The sequence below is a fragment of the Phaseolus vulgaris genome, chromosome 7 (genome assembly GCF_000499845.2).
Source record: "Phaseolus vulgaris cultivar G19833 chromosome 7, P. vulgaris v2.0, whole genome shotgun sequence".
Taxonomy (NCBI): Eukaryota; Viridiplantae; Streptophyta; class Magnoliopsida; order Fabales; family Fabaceae; genus Phaseolus; species Phaseolus vulgaris.
In genome coordinates this window covers 4,438,695-4,461,321 of record NC_023753.2, presented here as the reverse complement: position 1 = coordinate 4,461,321, position 22,627 = coordinate 4,438,695, and the positions used below count along the sequence as shown (strand labels likewise).

The 22,627-nt window shown below is 29.1% G+C and overlaps 1 protein-coding gene across 2 annotated transcripts; it reads right to left on the bottom strand.

Moving 5' to 3' along the window:
- Nucleotides 1–983: 983 nt before the first annotated feature.
- Nucleotides 984–7,059, bottom strand: LOC137828264 (uncharacterized). Of its 2 annotated transcripts, none has more exons than XM_068634754.1 (11): nt 6,808–7,059; nt 6,660–6,707; nt 6,121–6,285; nt 5,942–6,008; nt 4,178–4,242; nt 3,671–3,749; nt 2,827–2,942; nt 2,635–2,714; nt 1,965–2,034; nt 1,465–1,542; nt 984–1,378 (listed from the first exon to the last, which is right to left on the bottom strand). In XM_068634754.1, exons 1-11 carry the CDS (start codon nt 7,003–7,005, stop codon nt 1,316–1,318), a joined length of 1,029 nt encoding a protein of 342 aa, XP_068490855.1. In that variant the 5' UTR covers nt 7,006–7,059; the 3' UTR covers nt 984–1,315. The 2 variants fall into 2 exon arrangements, with proteins under 2 accessions (XP_068490855.1, XP_068490854.1); XM_068634753.1 differs by having other exon boundaries at nt 1,465–1,551; nt 6,808–7,058.
- Between the last annotated feature and the right edge of the window lie 15,568 nt (nt 7,060–22,627).

The following is a 22,627-nucleotide window of genomic DNA, read 5'->3' as shown; positions in this document are numbered from 1 at the left end:
GAAAATTTTATTTATTTTTATCAGTATGTACTAATTAACTTCTGTCTAGTTATAATTGCAAAGGATAATTTTATTTTAAAAGGTGCTTATAATTTTTGTTTGTTTAAAACCAAGTATACTTCACTCACGATAATTCTGTTATACTTATAGCTATTTTCAAATTTATTTAAAATGAAAATAATTTATCAAAGGTATTTTCATGTATATCTAATTCACCGTAGAAAAGATATCAAGGACGCTAGGTAAAGAAAAAAACACAGATTAATATTTTTACCTGGAATCCGAATATTCCTAAATCATAATATATCGATTAACAATTTTTTCATGATAATTATACCCAATTCATTTTCTGCAATAATATTATGTGTATAACAAACAAATGTTTAACTAATAAAAATAGATAAATTGGTTAGTTTTAATTAATAAATGCACAAATATGTATTTTGATTTTAAAAATAGCATAGAATTAGATATTGTAAGTATTTTTGTGGTATTTAATGGCATGACTCATAATTCAAAGGATTATTGTTCAACCAAGAATGAATTGTATTGCTAATGGACATTAAGTGTAGGATAAAAATGTCTCATTAATATACTTTATAAGGAATTAATTATGCATTTGACTGTGGTTATATATATTATATTTAAAAAATGTTTCTTATATGGACCTGAGGTAGTATATTTAAAAAAATATTTGTTTATATTCTATATAAAGTATTTTAAAATATTTTAAAAATTGGAAATATATTTTGTAAAACAAATATTTAAAATGTACTTGTAAATTTTAAAAAACAAGAATGATTTAATTCAGAGAATGAAAATCAAATCTACATTATGAGATCCAAATTAAACATAACTTTATTGTAGATACATTTTCAAACAGTCTAACATAATTAAAAGACACATTATTTTTTTAATGAATAAACTGACAGCAGATATGCCATCTATGATTATAAAACTTGCATTTTTCTCTACTGTGGCAATGATGTCAACGCTTATTGAATTTCTTCAAATCAATCGTTAACCTTCCTTTGTATTGTAATTATCCAATAGATTCAATAACACCTCCTATTTCTCAGTTACACTTATAGATGCAACACAGTATTTTTAAGTTTTACAACATTGGTAAACATCAGATAGTGTTACAACTTCCAAAATATTAGGTAAGAAAATTCCAGCCACATAAGGGCCAGTTTGGGATAAGGCAGACGGACAATTTATAATTTAGGGTTTCAACTATTGCCTGTGTCTTAGTTTCAGCCATAATATGGATAATCAATGCCTTAGCCATGTGAAATTTAGACTTCAACAATCTTCAACCCTGCAATACTCGGTTGATTGGTTCTTGGAAGTACTGAAGAGAGATAAAAATAGCTTCCTGTTCAAAACGATGAAAAATGACTTAAAACTGGGTAGCCAATAAGTTTAACAATTTGAGTAGGAAAACAATTAATCAGACGGTACCTCTGTTCGAATTGTTCGGCTCCCCTGATTTGGACATGTATTTAAGTATAAATTGAATATATGCTCTGTATCATGTGCCTGCATATTCTATGGAGTAGAGCAGCAAGAGAATTTATAATGAGTACATAAATTATGAGATTTTATGGTAGTTCTTTTTTCATGTGTAAACTCTATAAAGAGTACATAAATTATGAGAACATCCAATGTTACTCTTCATACTGCTTTATAATGAAATTAACACATAAATCATTGCATGAGAACCTAAGAAAGACAAGAATCTCATTGAAAGAGGAGCCTGAAAAAGTGCAAGGAAACTCTCAACTCTTGATGATATTCAGAATTATGACCTATAAGGTTTTCCACTTCTAGTAAATCAAATAGAAGTGTAACATCAGAAAAAGGGATGCACTAAGCGATTCTGGCAATTTATGGAATCTCTGATTGGCAGCAGTCTCACAATTACAACCATGTATAGATAACTAAAAGAAACTATGTAATACCTTCAAGTTATCATCTTCTTCAATACTTTCTTCCAACCCAGACAATCCACCAAAGGCAATCAACAAATGTCTAGCAATTCAGAGAAACAAGCAACTTACTAATCAATTCAGGTAAAAAAACTTGCACCAACAGACATAATTCTTTTAAACTTTATATTCAAATTTAGTCAATTTAGAGAACCTCGCTATAAGTAGGAAGTTACACAGATAACGAAACCTTTTCATTCATCAGCCAAATTTATAATTGCAAAAGTCAATATTATTATAACAAGAAATCAATTTCACAACACATCAAAGAATCCATTCCCCACACAGCCCAAATAGCAATTCTTGATCATATCGATCCAGACTCCAGATTCCTGTTTCAATAAAATGTATAAAAGAAACAAAGTGCTTGATGGTTATTATTGAATCGTTGAGTTAGAATAACTTCATTGTCATGTGTCTTAGGAGCAAGACATAATTTGCAATCCGCACCCATTTGGAAATTTTTCATTTTACAAATATATGTTATCGAAAAGAAAACAAATTTGTAGGGAAGGGCTTGCAAAACACCATATCTTAGAATTATAAGCCTTTTCACTTAAAACAGCAACATAAAGAAAAGCTAAAATCAACATCTAAGCAATCTAACATTAATTATTACGCAGCAGATTCTATAACACAATACCTGAAAGAAGGTAATTCAAGATCAGATGATTTAATAACAACACCGTGCTCAGAGGTACCAACTATAAAATCATAACCACCCTGCCACAATAACAAGTCAATGGAAGGGCTTGTGAGTAGAGTTAGGGTGGAACAACAAATATTAGACTAAGGATATTATTACAAGCATATTTGTCTGTGTAGAAGAGAATACCTTGTACGCACAATCCTTAAATACTGAGCTAAGATTATGTGCATATCGTACTTGATATCCCCAATACGCCCCTTCTTCGCTGGGCTTAGATGATGAGACAACCTGGCGTGGTAAATCTAGATGAAGTTCATTGTATATCAGCTTAGCATATACTGAAAATGTTAAATACATTTGGCACTCGTAAATTAATTTCTTGATTAATAGTTTAATATGTAATCAAGGTGCAGTGTTTCCTTTTAGGTCCAGAATTATAGAACTTATGCATCAACAATGAGAAGCAATGATTTGACATGAACATGAGATATTTGACTGAATGAATATGGTAACTTTCCATATTGAAATATATCGCACAGATATATGTAATTCCTCTAGCAAAAATATGGGCATAACATGTGCTTGACAAACTTGAAATAAAAAAAAATGGAGAAATTGTGTAATGGATTTTAATATAAAAAATATCTTTAAAACAAAAAGCCTAAATGACCATGGGTTTCAGCACAAGAGACACAAAAGAACTTCAAGATAATATTGTTGAGGATATGCAGAAATGTATGGGTGGAAAATCAATCCCGCAATAAAAAAAATAGGAATGAAGTTACTCAAATAAAAATCATTTTTTCAATGAAGAAGAAAATGATATTTATTTTGAGCAAGATGAGAGGAAAATGCTTTGCGGGAGCTACAGTAAGACACTGATAACCAGGAAAACAGTCAAGTTAGCACAATCAGAAGAGTATAGCACTGTTTTATCAATTATAGCTAATGTTGTACGGTACGACTTTCATCAAGAAAATATCATCAAACATCTAAAGCAGAAGTAAAAAAACAAAGATTAATTCATTACCAGAATCCAAATTGCGATCAGTACCCATGGCAACAGTCACTCTTCTTCCTGGTTCAAATATTTGGTCTACAATAACACTCTGCATATGATGTGTACTGAATCAGATCATACAAAATAAACTGAAGCCTACTTAATAGCCATATAAAAGAGTAGAAACTGACCAAAGTTATTTAATCTACAAAATAAAATTAACAATCCACAATTGTTACAACTTGCAAATTAAAAGGGAAGATAAGGAAATGAAAGTGAGAGAAAAAAGGAAATTCCATGATGGTACTTCTAGACATCATTGTTGAACTTGTGGTCAGATGCCAAAATCCAAACTTCGTGCCAAACATGAATGAAAATGCAGATAAAAGAATATGTCTTGAGAGAGAATGCCATATGAAAAATGAAGGAAATAAGAAAGAAAAGAATCAAAAGGGAATAATGTTCCCTCCCCTCCCCTGACTAATAACAGAAGTGTTAAGGTTCGGGTGAAGTAATCTACAATATGTATGCCCATACCTTCACTAGCCCAACATCAACCAGCGTTGCCCCAGAGTTTGAGTCTCTTTCTTTTACTGTGACACCTATGAAGTTATTATAGCAATATATCAAAACCTGGCCATAGTAACCATGGAGAAAATAACAAACATGTGACAGCAATGCCAATGCTGAAAATGTTTCTACTTTAACAGGTTTCGGTGAGTAAAAGAACAGAAAAATAAAGAGGATAAAATGTCCATTTAAAGTATTCAGAGGGCGCCAATACAATAAACATCACCAACCAGCTACACCAGGTATCATCCAAGAAAGTGAGATAGAATAATATATTAATTAATACCATTGGACTCTATCACAGACCAAATTTGCTCCAAGAGTAAGTCCTTTTTAATGGTTTTTCCTAAATTTTCCTTAGCTTTTCCTCAAACCTCACCTCATTTCAAGCCGATTTTATGGGGTTAAGTTAGGCTTAAAGTCTGCTTCGTAATATGGTATAAGAACCATTTCGAACCTATCCTAACGAGTGTTTGTTGGGCTTATCAGATCATCCGCTATCGGGCCGTTATCGGACCACCCATAATATGTTATTCCACGTACAAGCTGTCACTCTCGACATGAAGGGGGTATTCACATTGACTAGAAATGAGGACAATTCATTGTATATAAGTGGGTGCAAACCTCACCTCATGAGCCGGTTTTATGGGGTTGAGTTAGACTTAAAGTCCACTTCGTAATATACCATTTCTAACCTCATGAGCCGGTTTTATGGGGTTGAGTTAGACTTAAAGTCCACTTCGTAATATACCATTTCTAACTGAAATTTCTTACCGAGGGTGTCTTAAAAAATTTTGAGGCCCTATTATTCCAATCATGACATGAAAATCAGGACCCTTCGCCCCTAATAATTAAAAATAAAGGTATACTTTTAAAAAAAAAAGGCTAGTGCAAATTTGTGAGCTTTTAAAATCTGAAAGTCATCAATAATTGAAGACTCTGCAGAGGTCTGCTTGCTCAGGTTGTTGTATAGGCCCGTTCTCACCAAAGCCTCACTTCTCACATGAGCATACCACCTTAGATGAACTCCTTTTGTATTCCCCTTATCAGGCATGCTACTACAACTATCTACCAAATAAATTCCATTCCTACTTTATCTTTTTTCTTAATCTTCAATTTACCTCAGCATTCTTGTCTCTACCACACTTATTTTTGCTACCTAGTGATTCATTGCCCAACATTCACTGCTGTAGAATATTTCTAGTCTAAAAGTTGATTGGTAGAAATACCCTACAAGTTTAATAAGAAATCTGCAATCACAAATTACAACCAGCTTAAATGCTACATGTCCCTCAAATTAAAGAAGCTCAACCAATCCCAGAAAAAAACATTATTTCAAATCTTTTTACATATTTACTGATTACTCTCATGAAAAGACAACAGTTAACTGCAATATATTAGGTACAGCCAGTGTTGTTATCCAATTATAATTAGATTTTACTTCTACCTTGATAGCCAGTATCAATTTTTAATATTCCCCTAGTTTTTTTAGCTATTGCAGCTAAGTTGATATCTCTCATGAAAAGCGTATTTTCAGGAATAGATAGGAGCAGTATATGAAAATATATAAGAAGTGTGACAACAGGACCGTATGGAAATACTTTGTCCCCATAAAGGTTCTATATTAGCATTGCCCATCTGACCAAACGTTACCAATGCACAGGTGATGAGTAACAATCTATATTTATATATGGAAAAAATAGAAGTACACTTTAGAATGTGAAAACCTACCTTCTCGATACGGACCCCACTCGTGCTTGCGCAAATGGTGTGGAGCATCAAGGGGTGGCAACAAGCCCTGCACACAAAGTGCAATACAAACATTTGAAGTCAGGGATGGACTAACAGTCAAAAAGACTAACAAACTTCATAAATGTAAGGAAAGAAGGAAGTTAGTGAATTGTTCCAACCACAAATCTCAAGCTGTTATGCATTGGAAAGAGAGCCTTCCTCAAATACTGAGGTGTCTCAAGGTACTGCAGGATTCGCATCAGAAAAGCAGCACCACTTTCATCATCCAAATTATCCAGCACGGAACCATTATCTGGGTTACCTTTATTGTCAAACACAATCACCTACGTGTACAAATAGCAAATTATCTATATCAGCAAAAAAATCCCCAATACCAATGACAACAACAATAAAGATTAATAAATCATTTAGTCTGTGGCAACCATTTTTTAGTCTGTATGCCTAAAAGAACGATGATTTAGTTCCTAAACAAGCAAATTTTTAACGTTTTAGTCCCTATTGTTAGTTTTATGAGAGTAAAAATGGCACTAAATGGAGCAGAAGGATTAAAACGAACAAAAAATGCACATGACTAAAACGTAGAGATTCAGGTATCATACGAAAGTTGGTGCAGGTAAAGGGTTAAAAGATTAATTAAAGCACATAAGAAAAAGAAATATAGGAAAATGTAGAAAGCACGGAACGAAGGTTTAGGAACCTCGTTGATTCGGAAAATGGTTGCGGCACGAGCGATTTGACCAGCCAACTGAAAAGGGAAAATAATATTAAAAGAAAAAAGGAATACTGAGAATGAAGATGGAATGAGAAAATGGAATAACGGAGTTTTGAATTGAAGGGTATCCTACCCGCGTAGCGAGCTCGAGTGTTGGAACGTTATCAATGATGGAAGCAGGCACGGCCATGCTAACTGTGGGTATTTCCTTCCTCTTATTCTTCTTCCTAAGCTTTTTCTTACTGCGAGAATCATCGTTCTCGCCATTGTTGCCGTTGAGCTCTGCTTCCACCTCGGTATCTGTTCTCTGCTTCTTGTCCCTCTTCGCCATTCCTTCCACTCCAAGGGTTTTCCTACCTCCTTTTTCTTTCGCTTTTAAATATCACTTTATATATAATAATTTATTTATATATCATTCTCTCTTTTTTTCTTAATCTTAACGTGTGTGTGTATATAGTTAGGATGTGAGGGTAGATACGTGTTCCACAAATTAAAAAGCGACGGTGGAAATAGTATAAATTGGGGGTGAGAATAACAAGGATGAAAGGGAAAATTTTTGGATCCTGTTGGGCTCAGTCGAGAGATAGGCTCATTACCAAAATCACAAGATTAATTCTTAAACATGGCTCTCCTAAATGCTAGATGCACCGTTTTTTCTTTTCCTTTTTTATTAAATTTACAAATTATTGAAACATTTCAGTAAATATAAAATATTGAAAAGAATAATATACGATTTTTTATTTGAATGGAAGAGAGGTAAGGACTAGGGTTATTTAATATTTCAAGAGAGAGATGTTTAGCCTTTTATGATATATATATATATATATATATATATATTATTTTAAAATAATATTTCTGAAGATTAAAAATAAATAGCACTCCCATGTATATAACTTTTCTTAAATTAAAAAATAAATAAATACTAACGCACGCACCACATACACATTAAAAAAATATAACACGTGAAACAAATATGTCTTGGATTAATAGGCAAATAAATACACAAAACTGTTTTTTCTTAAAAATAAAAAACAAACCACACAAAAAAAATTGTAAAATATAAAATAATTATTAGATGATAAATATAATCTCATATAATATTTTATATTTTCAGTTATTAGTTACAACTATTTTATCAGTTATAAATTATTGTATCCATTATAATTGTTATATAGTTATAATTATTTCTATCTTTTATCTTTTTATATGTCATATATATAAATGTAGTACTCTATAATATAAGTTAATAATAATTTTTTATTATTATTTGTCTTCTTTCTTTAAATGAAATATATAAAATATAATAGTTAAAATTCTAAAATTTATTTACCTTCCAAGCTTTGAACATTAACTCCCTGTTTGCTTCCATGAATGTACTGTTCAAGAGGAAGGATGTGGGTGGATATCCAAGGTTTGGATCCAGGGATGGGCAGGGAAGTGAATGAGAGGATATACCTGAGAACAGTAAATATCTTCCCCCGAGGAGGGAAAGTCATGTCAGCATCCCTTATTTCCAAATTTACCCTCATTTGAATGTATCACAATGCTTCATTTGAATGTATTAGTATTTTAAAAAAATTATTGTACAATGTTTAATATATATATATATATATAATATTTAAAATGAAGAAACAAATCATAATAAATTTTAATGAAGTTTTAAGTTTGTTTATTATTTTATAAAATATTATAAATCAGTGTAATAAAATATAGTTAAATAAAATATTCCATTTATATATTAGTTATTAGAGTAAATCAAATGATACCTATTTTTCAAGTTCTAATTAGATATTTTATTAAATGTGGTTGGATTTAGTTTTTTTAAAAGAAAATAATATACTATATCTAATTAAAATTGAAAATATTACCTCGGTTGGATCATGGTCATCACCAAAAGGTTATACTAAACATTTTTCATTTTATTTTATACTAAATATTTAATTTATTTAATACAAAAAAATCCCTAAAAACAATTTATCACTTGAAATAATTTTATTCTAACTTAAATTATTCATTAGAAACAGTACTTTTTAAAAGACCCATGCATGCAAAAGCATATTCTTTGAAAAGGCATACCCATGGTGATAAAATATTGTTTTTTATGTCTTTTCTTGACCTATTAGTAGTTATTAAATAAATTTAACTAACACAAATATTTAATAAAACAAAATAATAATAATTAATTATTGAACTATATCGGATTATACTACTAATACGTTTTTATCCTTATTTTTTATTATAATTTTTTATGGAATCCTTTACTATGGTTAATTAAGTTATATTTTTGTTACTGTTGTATTTTTTAGATTGTTTTATTGTGAGGTTTTTTAATATTAAAAAATAGTAATTTTTTATTTATATAAGATGTGATTTATTTTTTTAATTTTATAGTATATGTTTAATATTTAAAGAAATTATTTGAAATTCTGTTTTTAATTTTATTTTTGTTATGTTTATATTAAAATATTTCTATATATAGTTATTATGTTTATGAGTTATAATTTATTTTATTATAATTTTTTATGAAATTTTGTTCTATTGTTAATTACGTTATATTTTTGTTGTTCTACTATTTTTTTTATTTTTCATTTCTAGAGGGTTTTTAATATTAAAAAATAATATCTTTATATTTATATAATGTTTGATTTATTTTTCAATTTTATTACTTGAAGTTCTGTTTTTATTTAATTTGTTGAATACATATTTTTTTTCTAATTATAGTTTTTATATTATACATATTTACATTTAACATATATTTTTTTAATTATAATTTTTAAATCTACGAAATGTGTGAAAGTTTTTCATTTTTAAACAAAAACAACTCATTTTATTATTAATTTTTTTAATAGGCAAGGGTTAATCTGTAAAGTAACATTTCACACCTTTAAAAAAAATTAAAATTCCCTCATAACCATCACATCACTTACAAACTCCCATAAACTTTCCTCACACATCCACCCAAACATACCTCAATCCAAACACCCTCACTTTCTTCACACTTTCCTCACACATCCACTTCCTCAAATCCTCACACATCCCCTCCCTAATCCAAACAGAGCCTAAGAATAATATAAACATAAATTAAAAAAAATGTTTTTAGTTAAGAAAATTCAAGTTCGTAACTACTAGAAAAAAGATTATAAAAACCTCATTCATTAGATTTCTCAAACCTTTGCATGTCTACATGTTGAGAAAGATGAAGATTTGAAGGGAGATATAGAAGACAGATCCCTTACTCTACTATATGTACTAGCTAGATTGTATCCTTGGAATTTTTTAAAAAAAAAGTGAATAAGAATTTAGGCTTTGTTTTTGGAAGATGGAAAATAAATGTAGGTTGTATAAAGAAATGTGAATGTGTTTCTATCTTCGCAAAGAAGGGAACAAATTCCTTATCTTTTCAAATTTCTATTCACACTCTTTATTTACTAAGTTTATGGTTATCCTATTTATTTCAATTCTAATATAAGAATCCATTTACGTGTAACCGCGAACCCAAAATCAAAGGCCAATTTATTTTATTATTTATTAAATTTAATTTTTATCTAAGATATTTTATCTCTACTTCAGATTTTCTATAATTTATTACTTATTTTTATTGGCATATGTCTTTTAATATTTTCAAAATATTTTAATCGATTAGTACGAAAAATACTAATATAAAAACACAACCGTATTAGTACACTATTCAATATAAATAAAATGTGAAGTATACTTAACCATTACGTTTGCTGAAACCACAATAGTCCAATATACATCACTCATACTAATATTATTATTATTATTATGAAAAATAATTTTAATTAATCATCCTAGAACCCCTTTAAATATATATAAAAAAATGGATGCTTAGCTATGTCCATTTGTCCAATGTTTTCATACTGTTGCAGAACTAGGCATTTATTGATTGATAAGTCCTTAAATTGTTGTCCTAGTCAGCGCAACTACTAATTCACACATTAATTAACACTTCTCATCATGCATGCAGTAGATTAACTTTAGTTATGCATTTAATTTTTCTTTTAAACAGTTTTGAAACTAACATTTCTTTTTTTTTGGCACCACTTTTTGAAGTTATAAAGAAAGAAATACAAATGCATATTTTAACATTTTCACATTCTAACTTTAACATACATAATATAAAACAATGTTCATATGGGTGAGTCGGCTAATTTTGTTGCTTATGAGATTATGACATTTTACAACAAAACGTTAATGATATCAACGTACACATTCTCTAAGAGGATTAGAATGGTGATTTTGATGACATTAAGAATTGAGTTGTTCATGACTTCATCATCCCTTAAGCATTAATCATTAATGTATTAATTAGTGTTCTTCTTATTTTTAAAAAGGTGTGATATAAGGTAAGATGAACTTTAGTTGGATCTTACTTTGCATAATCCGAATTTAACCTATTCCCTCCCTTTGGATTAGGTGATATTGAGCAAAGGCTTTACTCATCTTGGAAAGTTACACATACATTGTGACTGATTTTTCTCTCTCTCTTCAAAGACCACCATTTTAAAATTACTCTTCACAAAATTTCATCTTTTCCATTTTATTTATCAAAATGGCACTTTTTCTTCAACCTACATGAAAAATCGAGTTAGGGACCTGATTTGTCGATGAATTTGACAAATTTTTAAAAAGCCCGTTTAAAAGTTAGGTTAGGGGCGACTTCTAAAGGGATTTTTAATTTAAAAAATCATTAAATTTGTTTCTAAAATTCCAAAAACACTTAGCGGATAAATTACCAAAAAGTTATTGAAATTGTATTAGTTAGACAAGTTGGGTTTTTCCCTTAATAATTATATTGTTGATAAACAATATATTTTAAATGTTATAGCTAATGTTTTACTTCCTAAAACATTATATTAAAACTTTTGTTTATATTAAAACTTTTATGCTTAGGAAGTGAATTTGAGATAATTTGAAGAGAAAGTGTGAAAAAAAAAGTGAGATTTTTGAATTAAGGTAAATATAATAGAAAGTGTAGGGAAAGTTTATGAAAATTTGTGAGTGATGTGATTGAAATTGTATTTTTTTAATTGATAAAAATGTAAATTTACAAATTTATCATTGTATTTGAAAATTATTGAAAAATTAATTTGTTTTATTTTTTTAGTATAATGATATATATTAGTAGTTTAAATTTTTTAAAAAATATAATTGAAATATTAATTGATAAGTGGATTTTTTTTAAAGTTGTAAAAATATCATTTCCGTTCTCCCATTAATTAAACTTTTTTTTTTCAAAAATTAAAGTAATTTTACATCTTTTTTGCAAACTTTTTTGGACTTTTTTCAAATGTAAATGTAATGTTTATATTGAGTAGATAATAAATAAGTAAAAGTGAGATTTGAGTATGAGTTAGGAAAAGAAAAGATTATATATATATACACTTGGTATGAAATATACTATTCGAGAATCCATTCCAAGTTTCAGAAATGAGAATAAGGTTGGCGAAGGTGCGTAATTGAGTTGAATTACATAAAGAAAGAGCCGCAGAATTGGATTCACAATCACTTCAACAATATTTGAACTTTTCCCTTTTCCCCATCGATCTTCTTTTTCTTCAGAATTCATAATTTTCAAAGTCGAAACCGTTGGTTGCGCCGCGATGGCACTGCTGTATCAGAAGTACATTGAACATTATGAACAAAAACTAGCTGCATGAGTAGGGTTATATATATGTAAAAAGAATAAGATGCTCCTTTTAGCGTACGTGCTGTAACTGTGTGTGTATATATAATATAGCGACCAGATGCGGAAGTTGAGGAAAGATGCTGAAGTGCAAAGCAAATAAGTGCTTTTGTGACCAAAAAGTGATGGGTAGATGTTTAAGGATGAAAGGCATAGCAAGTGTGGCAATTGTGATATGTATATATGTAAAGCTGCTACATAGCCAGCTTGCAAGATAGCAGGTATTCCGATCCTTGGAAATTGAGTGCTGCAAGCTTTTCATAACCTTTCTAAACCTTTCTGTTCCATACGTACATTGAACTAGCCAACCATCTGTAATGTCATATCGATCATATCTTACCAGCTTTTAAGACATAACTGGCTAATCTCAGCAAGTGGTAAAAGTATTACAGTAACAAAAACATTAAAAAACATTTTAAAGTGTTTATTTTGAGCCCTTTAACTTATATACCAATTAAACACGATTGAAAACTTGGTACTAAATTAAATTGGTAAGATTGCTCAAATATCTAATAAGTGTTTTGCGCTTTTCACGTGTATAATAATGGATGATGACTAAAATGATGTGTTTGTTTGTGTATAGTAAAAACATTTTTTTGGAATTTGACCTAATTAACTTTTACAATGTGATTCTCACCTTTTACAATTTATTGACCCTTTCAATTTTTCATATCTTCATAGAAGAAAGAGGTGTTTGAAAATATTAAAAGTTTAAGTAGATTTTAGAAATATCCAATTGAACTTATTATGGGGTTGGAGAAGCGAAAGTAGAAAGAAAGCTATCATAGCTAAAATGGAATTAAATATGCAAGAAAACAGACAAAGAGTTTTGGGTAAAAATTTAAAAAAAATATATATTATGGCATCATTAGCTAAGTTGAAATGGAGGATGGGGTTAGAGATAAGTAGCTTGTCGAAAGAGGTTAGCATCACGATAATAAAATTATTATATAAAAATTAATTTTAAAAATTAAAATAATTAATTATTATATTGATTAAATTAAATATTATTTTATAAATTAAAAAATTATCCGTATCTATATTAGTTTTTATTATTAATAAAAATTATAAAGTAGTTTTTATATTGGTATCTAATTAATTACTAAAATTTTATCTACTAACTACCTTAAATTTTAAATTAGTCTATATTAGTCTTTTAAAGACTAATTTAGAATATAAAATATTAGTATTTAAAATCTTGATAACTAAACATCCAAAAATACACAAACACAACGTTCATGCTCTTAGACCCAAAGAAAACATATCATAATCTTAGTTAATATTAATTTTAAATACACAAACACAACGTTCATGCTCTTAGACCCAAAGAAAACATATCATAATCTTAGTTAATATTAATTTTGTTATGATGATTATTCATGTTTTTGTATGATCTTGTAAGTTCTCATGACTTATGTAAACAAGGGAGAAACAAGATGCTAGTCTAATATTTCACCATAGACACTTCTAATTTCACAATATTTCACCATAGTCTAATTTGTAATTGGGTTGAGACATTTCAAAAAATGTTTCATGTTATTAATTTCATTCTTTGTTATAAAAAAAATCATTGACTTGTTAATACTTCTAAGTAATATTTTAATATAAATATTAATGATGATAATTAAAGTATAAATATTTTAATATTTTAGTTGTTTTGTAAAAAAATCCATTCTATAAAATAATTGAACTTTTTTTAATAGTAAGAAAAAATAAATAAATATGACCCACTTAAGGTGTCGATCAACCCTAATACATAGCGTAGTGAAGGACACATCACTCGCCCTACCAAAGCACACCCCAACAGATTGCCTACATCTACCTACCAAACAAATAACCTCAACTAAACCATCAAATTAATAAAACTTGAATGTCTACCACTTAAAGCCCCCTAAAAAAAAGCACCCCTCAACAACACAAAGAAGACAACCCAACCGGCCTAAAACAGTCACAAGCTTTTAATCGAAAACATACATATTAGGGGTTCAAGGCACCAATCAGAGAAGGAGAAGCATAACGAATGAACTTTGGAAGAAATCCAAGTCCAAACCTTTAATTGAGCTGAGGAGAAAATTTCAGAATGTCAAGTACTCCACCTTTAAAGATACATTTGTTTCTATGCCTCCAAATCTCAATTACCATCGCAACCCAAATACTTCCCAAGATTAGATTAACTGACGTAGGTGCATCGAGTAACTTAAACTACATAAAATGCGAACCAGGATCAAGATGGTTTACCGAACTCACTCCTAACCAAGTGTAACAAAGATTTCATACAAGCTAGGACACTCTGCAACCAATGAAAAGATGGCTTGTTGTATCCTCAATACCCCACAAAGACAACAAAGGTTATTCATTATCTCAACCCCACGTCTCTCCAGGTTGGCTTTAGAAACAATTTTGTTTTCAATCACCCTCCAAGTTGTGACTTAAGCAGAAGGCAGGGCCTTAGTCTTCTAGAAGAAATTGTACAACCGCAAGTTTTCCCCTTCAGTTTCCCCTATTAGCACGGTGTAAGCAGACTTGACGAAAAACACCTCAGACTCGTCGTTCTTCCAAACCCATCTATCCTCGAACTCCACAAACAAGCATGAACTAAGAGCCACATCAAGAAGATGGCTGACCTGAGACTCCTCCTAGACGTAAAGACCACTTCTCCAGGAAAAATTCCCCGCAACGCTCTAGGGTGAGAAATTTGAAAATTTGAAGAAAATGAAATGTGGATGGGAAATGGCGGGTGCACAATATAATATTAATGTTGCGTACACCAAGCTAACGCTAATATCAAATCAATTTTGATTTTTCGTCGGCCTTGATTTTTCGTCGGCCAAGTCGATGTCATACTATTCACAAATATAACAAAAATATTATTTCTTGCATCGTACAAGCCGACACATGTTATTTTTTTTTTCTTTTTTGATTAGTGTTGATTTAGAGTGGACTTGACTCACGTTACTTTTTTTTTTTTTGCGTCCACTTATTCTGAGTTTAACCAATGTTATTTGCATCCATCTTTTGACTGACACAAATCCTTGGTAGCTAATCTGTGTTTTTTTCTTGTAAGTCAATATTTAAAAAGCTAATTAAAAAAGTTATCTAATAAAATCATTTAACAAATTATCATATATATATAATATATTTATAAAACCTTTGAAATATAAAATTAAAATGTCTATTATATTTTAAAAGTATTTATTTATTATTTGCAATGCTAAATATACTTGACTGTACAAAGTGGTAAGAAGATTAAGAAGATATATATGTTAATGTGCTTTTAAAATTAAGAAAAATGATAATTTGACAACTCTTAAAGTTGTATATAACTTTTGATGTAATGGATTTAAAAATAAATATATATAATAAAAAATAAATTTATAATTAAATAATATGAAAAAATATTAAAATAATAATATTAAAATTTATAATATAATTATATAAAAAATGTGAATTGTCATACTCTTAAACTGAACGTGGATTCAAGAGAATATGTATAAGTTCTCTTGTATCCAAGAATGAATAAACAAACCGTTACTGTTGCACGGAGGCAACAAACTCGATCGATCGCTTCACAAAAGAATATTTTGGCAGATATTTAAAAATGTTTCTCCTCTTTGTCACCGTCATCTCTTGTTTCCCACTTGAAAGCCCAAGAACTCCCAATGAACTGTATTGCAGAATACCAAGGTGACAGTAGAATAGAATATATCTAATACTAATAGATGTAACATGTATTAATTAATGATACATGTGTGCTAGTTGAAGCTTTGTAAGAAGAACTGAACAACTATATCTGTTGTGTGCAGTGCTAATCGCTGTCTCTCAACACACTTAATATTTAATCATGATGTTTACAAACCTTTTCAAGGGCTCGATGTGCTTGTAATTAGCAATTTGATCAACCACCATTAATTGATTGACAAGTTTGCATGGTTTACGTACGTAGCGATCTCACTATTTTGTTAATTAGTTGAAAAGGAAGAATTATTAAAAGGGTGATCAACATTACACATGGTCAAAAAGGTTGGTGGGGGGAAAAATTTGACTTTGTTCCCTTGCTTGTTGATGAACAGGATTCTCTTTTCATTCCCAATAAAGTCCCTATTATTAAAGATGATAAATTTATGGTGAAACAATTTGAAAGCATGGCTAACCTTAGGGCTCAATTAATTAAGTTCAAAAGGACATGACGTACAAAGATTCTCCACTACAAACAAGATTAAAGAACATGCATTTACATATGGATTCTGATGCAAAATATCACACTTTTCCTAATCAAGTTGTCATACCTAGCTAGGTCCCCATAGGTTTAAGCCTTTAACAGGAAAAAAACAGACTCCAAAATTGGTACTCAGATACCAAATATTTTCTTTATTCATTTTTCTTATCAGTTGCCGCACAAACAATATATTCTTGTCGAGTTCCCTGAGGAAAAAGGCTTTGGCATCAAAACACCATCATCTTTAGAACTACAAATAGTTAGCAAGCTTTCATATTCGTGTATATATGAATGCTAAATTTCGTTAAAATTAGTGAAGATTTTGCTGGTCTCTCACACTCTTTCATGACAAGTTTCATGGCAAGATCTTGTGCGTGGGACTAGTGTTTAGGCATACGTTTCAATTCATGTTTGGCTGAGTTTGATTACATATTGTGGTAATTAAAGCTAACAATTTGTGCATAGTGTAAGCAAATATATATAAGATTCTTGTGCTTGTGCGTAAAGATGCTGATGCTTGTACATAGAGATTCTCCTCTGACGAATCCACATTAGTTCAACTCATGTGAATGTTCTTTCAATACATTCATGAAGCAAATTTAAAACTTAATTTCTAGCTAGCTAGTGGAATATCTCTGTCATTTCTTAGGCTTAAGTGGTGTAAAGTGTAAACTATAAATAAAGTTCGAAACTTAAACGAACGGGGTAAATAAAATTTAAGATTATCTTTTATATACAATTTAAAATTTAATCTTACGCTGTTATGTAAAAATAAAAACGACATCCAATAATACTTGTTGTCACATTATTTATAATGTTTAACCATTAATATGTTTAAACTCATTCAATAGAGTGGGAATATATCGTTTATAAAAAAACATGACAATTATATAAAAGCTTAATTGGCAAGGAATTGACCTGAAGGCCAAACATATTGACTCAAAACGAGGAAGATTTTTAATCTAAGAATAATCCAACGTTGCACTGTCCTTCAATACCTGTTTTAGTTCATATCAGTATTTTAATGGACTTTGCAAGAACATATACACACGTGGACTTGACTCATTTTGACTGGAAAATTTTAAACAATATATAATATAATATAAGAGAGAGAAAGAGAGAGAGCCGTTGAGTTAATTTGGCTTCTTCCAATATTTAAAAAAAAGCAGAGAAATAATAGAGAAGCAGCTTTGGATTGTTGATGGCAGTCCAGAAAGAGAGAATAGGGTGCAGAAAATGAAGGGTGATTGTGTCACGGGGAAGATCTGGGTCAAAAACTGACAACCATAATAGGACAGAATGAAGATAATCTAAACAAAATTCAAAAAAATGAGCTAAATTCTTGCACTCCCTGACACCTATTTCTTACCTTTTGCAGAATGAGCATTTAAGTTTTCAAATACTTTCCATTTCGAGTCAGTACATGGGTTTCTTTATCAAACTCCTGCCTTTGATGTTACCATAAAAGGTCTCATTTGGTATCAAAGACCTTCTTAAAACTCACAACTAATGAATGTATTTGTGCGATTGATTTCAGCGAAACTAAAATAATAAAATTATAATTATTTTTTCCCCAATAATTTTTTAAAAAATCAATTTCATCTTAAATTTTGCTAAAACTTATGCAATTTGACCATTTATCTTAAATTCGGATAAACGACGTTAACTAGGTTGACCCGTCTCACATAGTATTTATGGGTTGATTTTTCTAGCTCGTGTCCACATAAGGGTTGACCCGCGGGTCTACAGAACAGCACCCATAAGAAATATTTTTTTAAATAATATTTTAAATAAAAAAATTGATTTTTTTTATTTAGATGCATTAAGTAAATGGTCTCATAATATTATTTTCAGGAGACATGCATAGTAAGATGTTATTAAAAATTTCGGAATGTGAAATATGAGGCTATATGAAGAAAATATGGGGGTGCAGAAAAAAAATTACATTTTAAAGTTATGCGGATCAACCCGCCCTGCAAAGCACTTGGCCCATGCAGGTTGTGGGTTATGCGGGGCGGGCCTCAGCGGGCCAACGGGTTGAAATAAACAACCCACCCTGCGTTTTTTTAGCGGGCCGACCCGTCCCACTTTTCCACCCCTATTGAAGAGTAGAGTGAGCGGTGTGAGGAAAATTGTGAAGGGAAACCAAACGTTAACATCAAAGCCTCTCGATCTCCATTTTCATCTTCGTCGCATTTACTAGATCTGACACCTTTTTCGACTTCTCTTCCTTCGTCGCTGCCATGTTAGTGATACCGATAACGAGAGGTGTCGTCGTAGTTGACGACATCGAAGATCAAAAAGCAGAGCATGCGAAAGTGGTCGCCTGCAGAGTAAGATGGTTAGGGTTGAGAGAGAAAGTGGGGAGAAAATAGGGTTTATTGTGATGATGAGACTCTGACGTGGAGACATGTATGCATAATAGTGTCACTCACACTTATCACATCATCATCATTTAACATCATGTGAATTTAACAAAAATGACAAAATTGCATATTTTTTTAACAAAGATTAGGACGAAATTGATTTTTTTTTTAACTATATCAAATTGACTATTGACCCTTAACATATGGACCAAAAAGGTAATTATGCCAATAATAAAAAAAATGTAGACAATTAGTTTCATCTAATTAGTTATGCAAAATTACAATTTTAAGTAGTTAAAAGAATTTGATAAAAGTATAATATTATCAGCCACAAAAGGCCTATTTTTTTATCAACAAAGAATAAATAAATTAATTTGAATATTTGATGGATGCTTCCATCCATATATAAAAGAAAAGTATGATACATGATGGTCTCAATACTCAGTTCAATGCTAATACATATGCTTTGTACAACCGTCGAGATACATATTCTTGTCATAATGTTTTGAGATGTCTAAGGGGGCACATATACACCAATTGGAATAGGAAAGTTTTGTCTTTACATGTTTGTTTGTTATATAATTCTAACATCTAAGTTGTGCAACTATAAAGACTTTTATCTCGTCAGTCACTCTCTCATTGAACAAAACATTATTTTTGTAATTCCACAAAATTCAAATAGAAATACTGATTTCCACCAATTGTTGCATCTATTCTAGACATGTTTAGTAAAGAGACATGTGAAGAACAAGTGATTCGTATTTTCCCATTACATTGCACACAATGATGAACATATTAGCAATGATGAGGCCTCTCCTTATCAACTGGTCTTTGGTAGCTATTCTACCAAGAATTACCCTCCATACACAAAATTGAGTTGATGGTAGAGATTTAACATGATCTAAAAAACTCTCATTTACATCAATCCATTTCTTTTGCATTCACTTAAATGTTCAACTTATCGAATAAGAACTTTATTCTACATCTCTCTATTTTCACTCATCTAATGTGTCATCCTTAGAGAGTTTTAGTAATATAACATTGATGGAATTGTTTGACTGAGTGATTTTCCAATTATACCATATTTTTTGAAACCTATAAGCCATTTATTCATTCTTCCATCTTATTAAATGGGATGTGGTTACATGCGGTATTATTCTATATTTTTAGGTAAGTCTTGACTAAACACAAAAACCTAATTAATGAATATAGTTTAAATGTCAATAAATTTTTACAGTTTAAATAGTTTGAAGCAAGATAATTTATATATATATATATAAAGAAATTATTTTTTTATAAAATAAAATTAATTTATATCACACATTAACTTATATGTATAAAATAATTTTTAAAAAAAGTTTACCTTTTTCTTTCTTTCTTTCTTTTTTTTCTCCTGATTTTTTTATGAAGAAACTCATTTGAACATGTCTAAAATAAGTAATGATATGGACTCGCATGCATGAGCTAAAATCAAGAGGATTAACCCTCTTGTTTGTTTTTTAAAATATTTGACTAGTTGGTTAATAAAAATGTGATAAAGTCAAGATGATCAACCCTTTGTCTTAAATTTTTCTACTATTTAGTTAATGAAAATGTTATTGATAAAAGAAGGTATGACAGTATATTATTACATATTTTATAATTTTAATATAATAATATATAGTTAAATGGTAAGCAAATTTACATTGAAAAGATTAATTATTTGATTCTCCAATTTTGTCTTTATTAATTTTCCCTTTTAATTTATCCAATTAAAAGTACACAATAGTCATAATAATGATGATAACAGTCACGTTTAAATTATTAGCTTTTGTTAAAAAGATAGAGTTAAAATTTATTTAAAGACAAATATTAATATAAAATAAATAAAAATCTATAACTTTTTTTTTACAAAGACTCTTACCGTTTTTTCCTTTAAATAACCGGTTTTTTAAATTAAAATAACTATTTACATAAAAAAATATTTACAAAATAAAAAAAAATATTTACAAATATAAAATTATTTATATTTGTATTTATCTTTAATTGAAAAAATTGCACTTTAATAAATAAAAAATAATTTATTTTTTTACTTACTAAAATAAATAATTAAACAAAAGTTATATAATTTTTTAATATTATTTTTATAAAATAATATATATTTAAATTATATTAAAAATAATAAAACTGTAAAAATAATATATATTAAATTTATATATACTTTAATATAATAAAAATGTGAGTACGTGTGTATTTTTAATAGATCATAATTTTAGTTTTCAGTTTTTTTTTTAATTTATTCAAATTAGTTTAACAAGTTCCGTTGAATTAATTGGTCTATAAATATTATTACGCCCATCATTATTCTTTTACTTGTTTCTTTTTTATTTCTTTACTATCAACAATTCTGGCACGTGCTGTCTGTTTCACAAAAAGTATATAAGCAAAGAGCTTTCTTTGATAATAACACTCAAAAGTCAAAATGTACATAATATAGATATTAAATATAAATTTGTGATTCAATCCTATATTAAAAGTAAAAAAAATAAAAATTAATTGAAATTGTTTGTTATTATTAGTTCAAATTATATCTGGTTCCATGCTTGAATTCGTTGGTTAGAGATAAAAAAAACAAAAACAAAATAGAAATTCAACTGTTTGTATTGGTAAGTTACCTAATGAAGTTTAACCGTTTAACTTTGAACAAATTTATCTTTATATTTTTTTTCTATTTTTAGATTAATCTCTTTCTTTAAATATTTCATGAAAAATGTTTTATTTAATAATTACTAATTAGTAATTATTTTAACATAAATAATAATTAGTATGTTTAAAGTAATTATTATGAAAAGGGTAATTTGATTGAGGTGAGAATTTCAAAGGTAATCATATGAATGAACATGTGTTTATTTATTTATTTACCATTTGTTGTTGTTGAGAGAAATGTAAGATAGGAGTTTAGTTTACTTAGTTGAGTAAAAATAAGTTTATAATTATAAGTTTTTAATATAAATTTAATTAGAGTTAAATATGTTTTTTTTTCTTCTACTATAATATAAAATTTGTTTTTATCTCGAATTCTAAGTTTATAGTACAAAAATATTGAAATAAGTAAAATTGATTGAAGTTTCACTTCATCAAATATCAATTTGCAATTAAAAAAATAATAATTTAAAAAAAAAACTAACTATCATTTTATAAAGATAATTCGTTCTAATCACTAAAGTTTAAATTATGAATAAAATCTAATTTTATGTTATAGTAGGGTGAAAAAAAAATACATTTAACCTATTTAATTATATGCATTATTTTTCAATTCTTTATCACTTTTTAAAATTGGTCGACAATGAATTTAAAAGAAAAATGATGTGAATGGCACTAAAACTTGTATCCTAAGCATGTTGTGGTGTGGTGTGTTATGATTAATGAATTTGAATTTGTTTGAGACCGAACATGTCCTGCAGTGCCGTGTTTATCCCAAAATTTGAAACCCTGGACAGAATATAAGGTCATGGGATCCTGTTTTTATGGCTCCAGATTTTCCCAAAGCACAATCATTGTAGCAGGCAGACCTCGAACATGTACCAAACACTCCATTTGAGTGAATCATAAATTCCTGACAGTAAATCGGTAAAACATTGATTTTTTTTCATTTGCCCCATAAGATTCTGTTCATCACTTTTGC

Excerpts from the sequence above, each read along its gene's own strand:
- LOC137828264 (XM_068634753.1), bottom strand. The coding sequence starts at position 7,005 with ATGGCGAAGAGGGACAAGAAGCAGAGAACAGATACCGAGGTGGAAGCA. Across the intron at positions 6,708-6,807 it reads CACTCGAGCTCGCTACGCGG|TTGGCTGGTCAAATCGCTCG; the intron begins GTAGGATACCCT and ends TTCCCTTTTCAG. Across the intron at positions 3,750-4,177 it reads TTGATGTTGGGCTAGTGAAG|AGTGTTATTGTAGACCAAAT; the intron begins GTATGGGCATAC and ends CATCATATGCAG.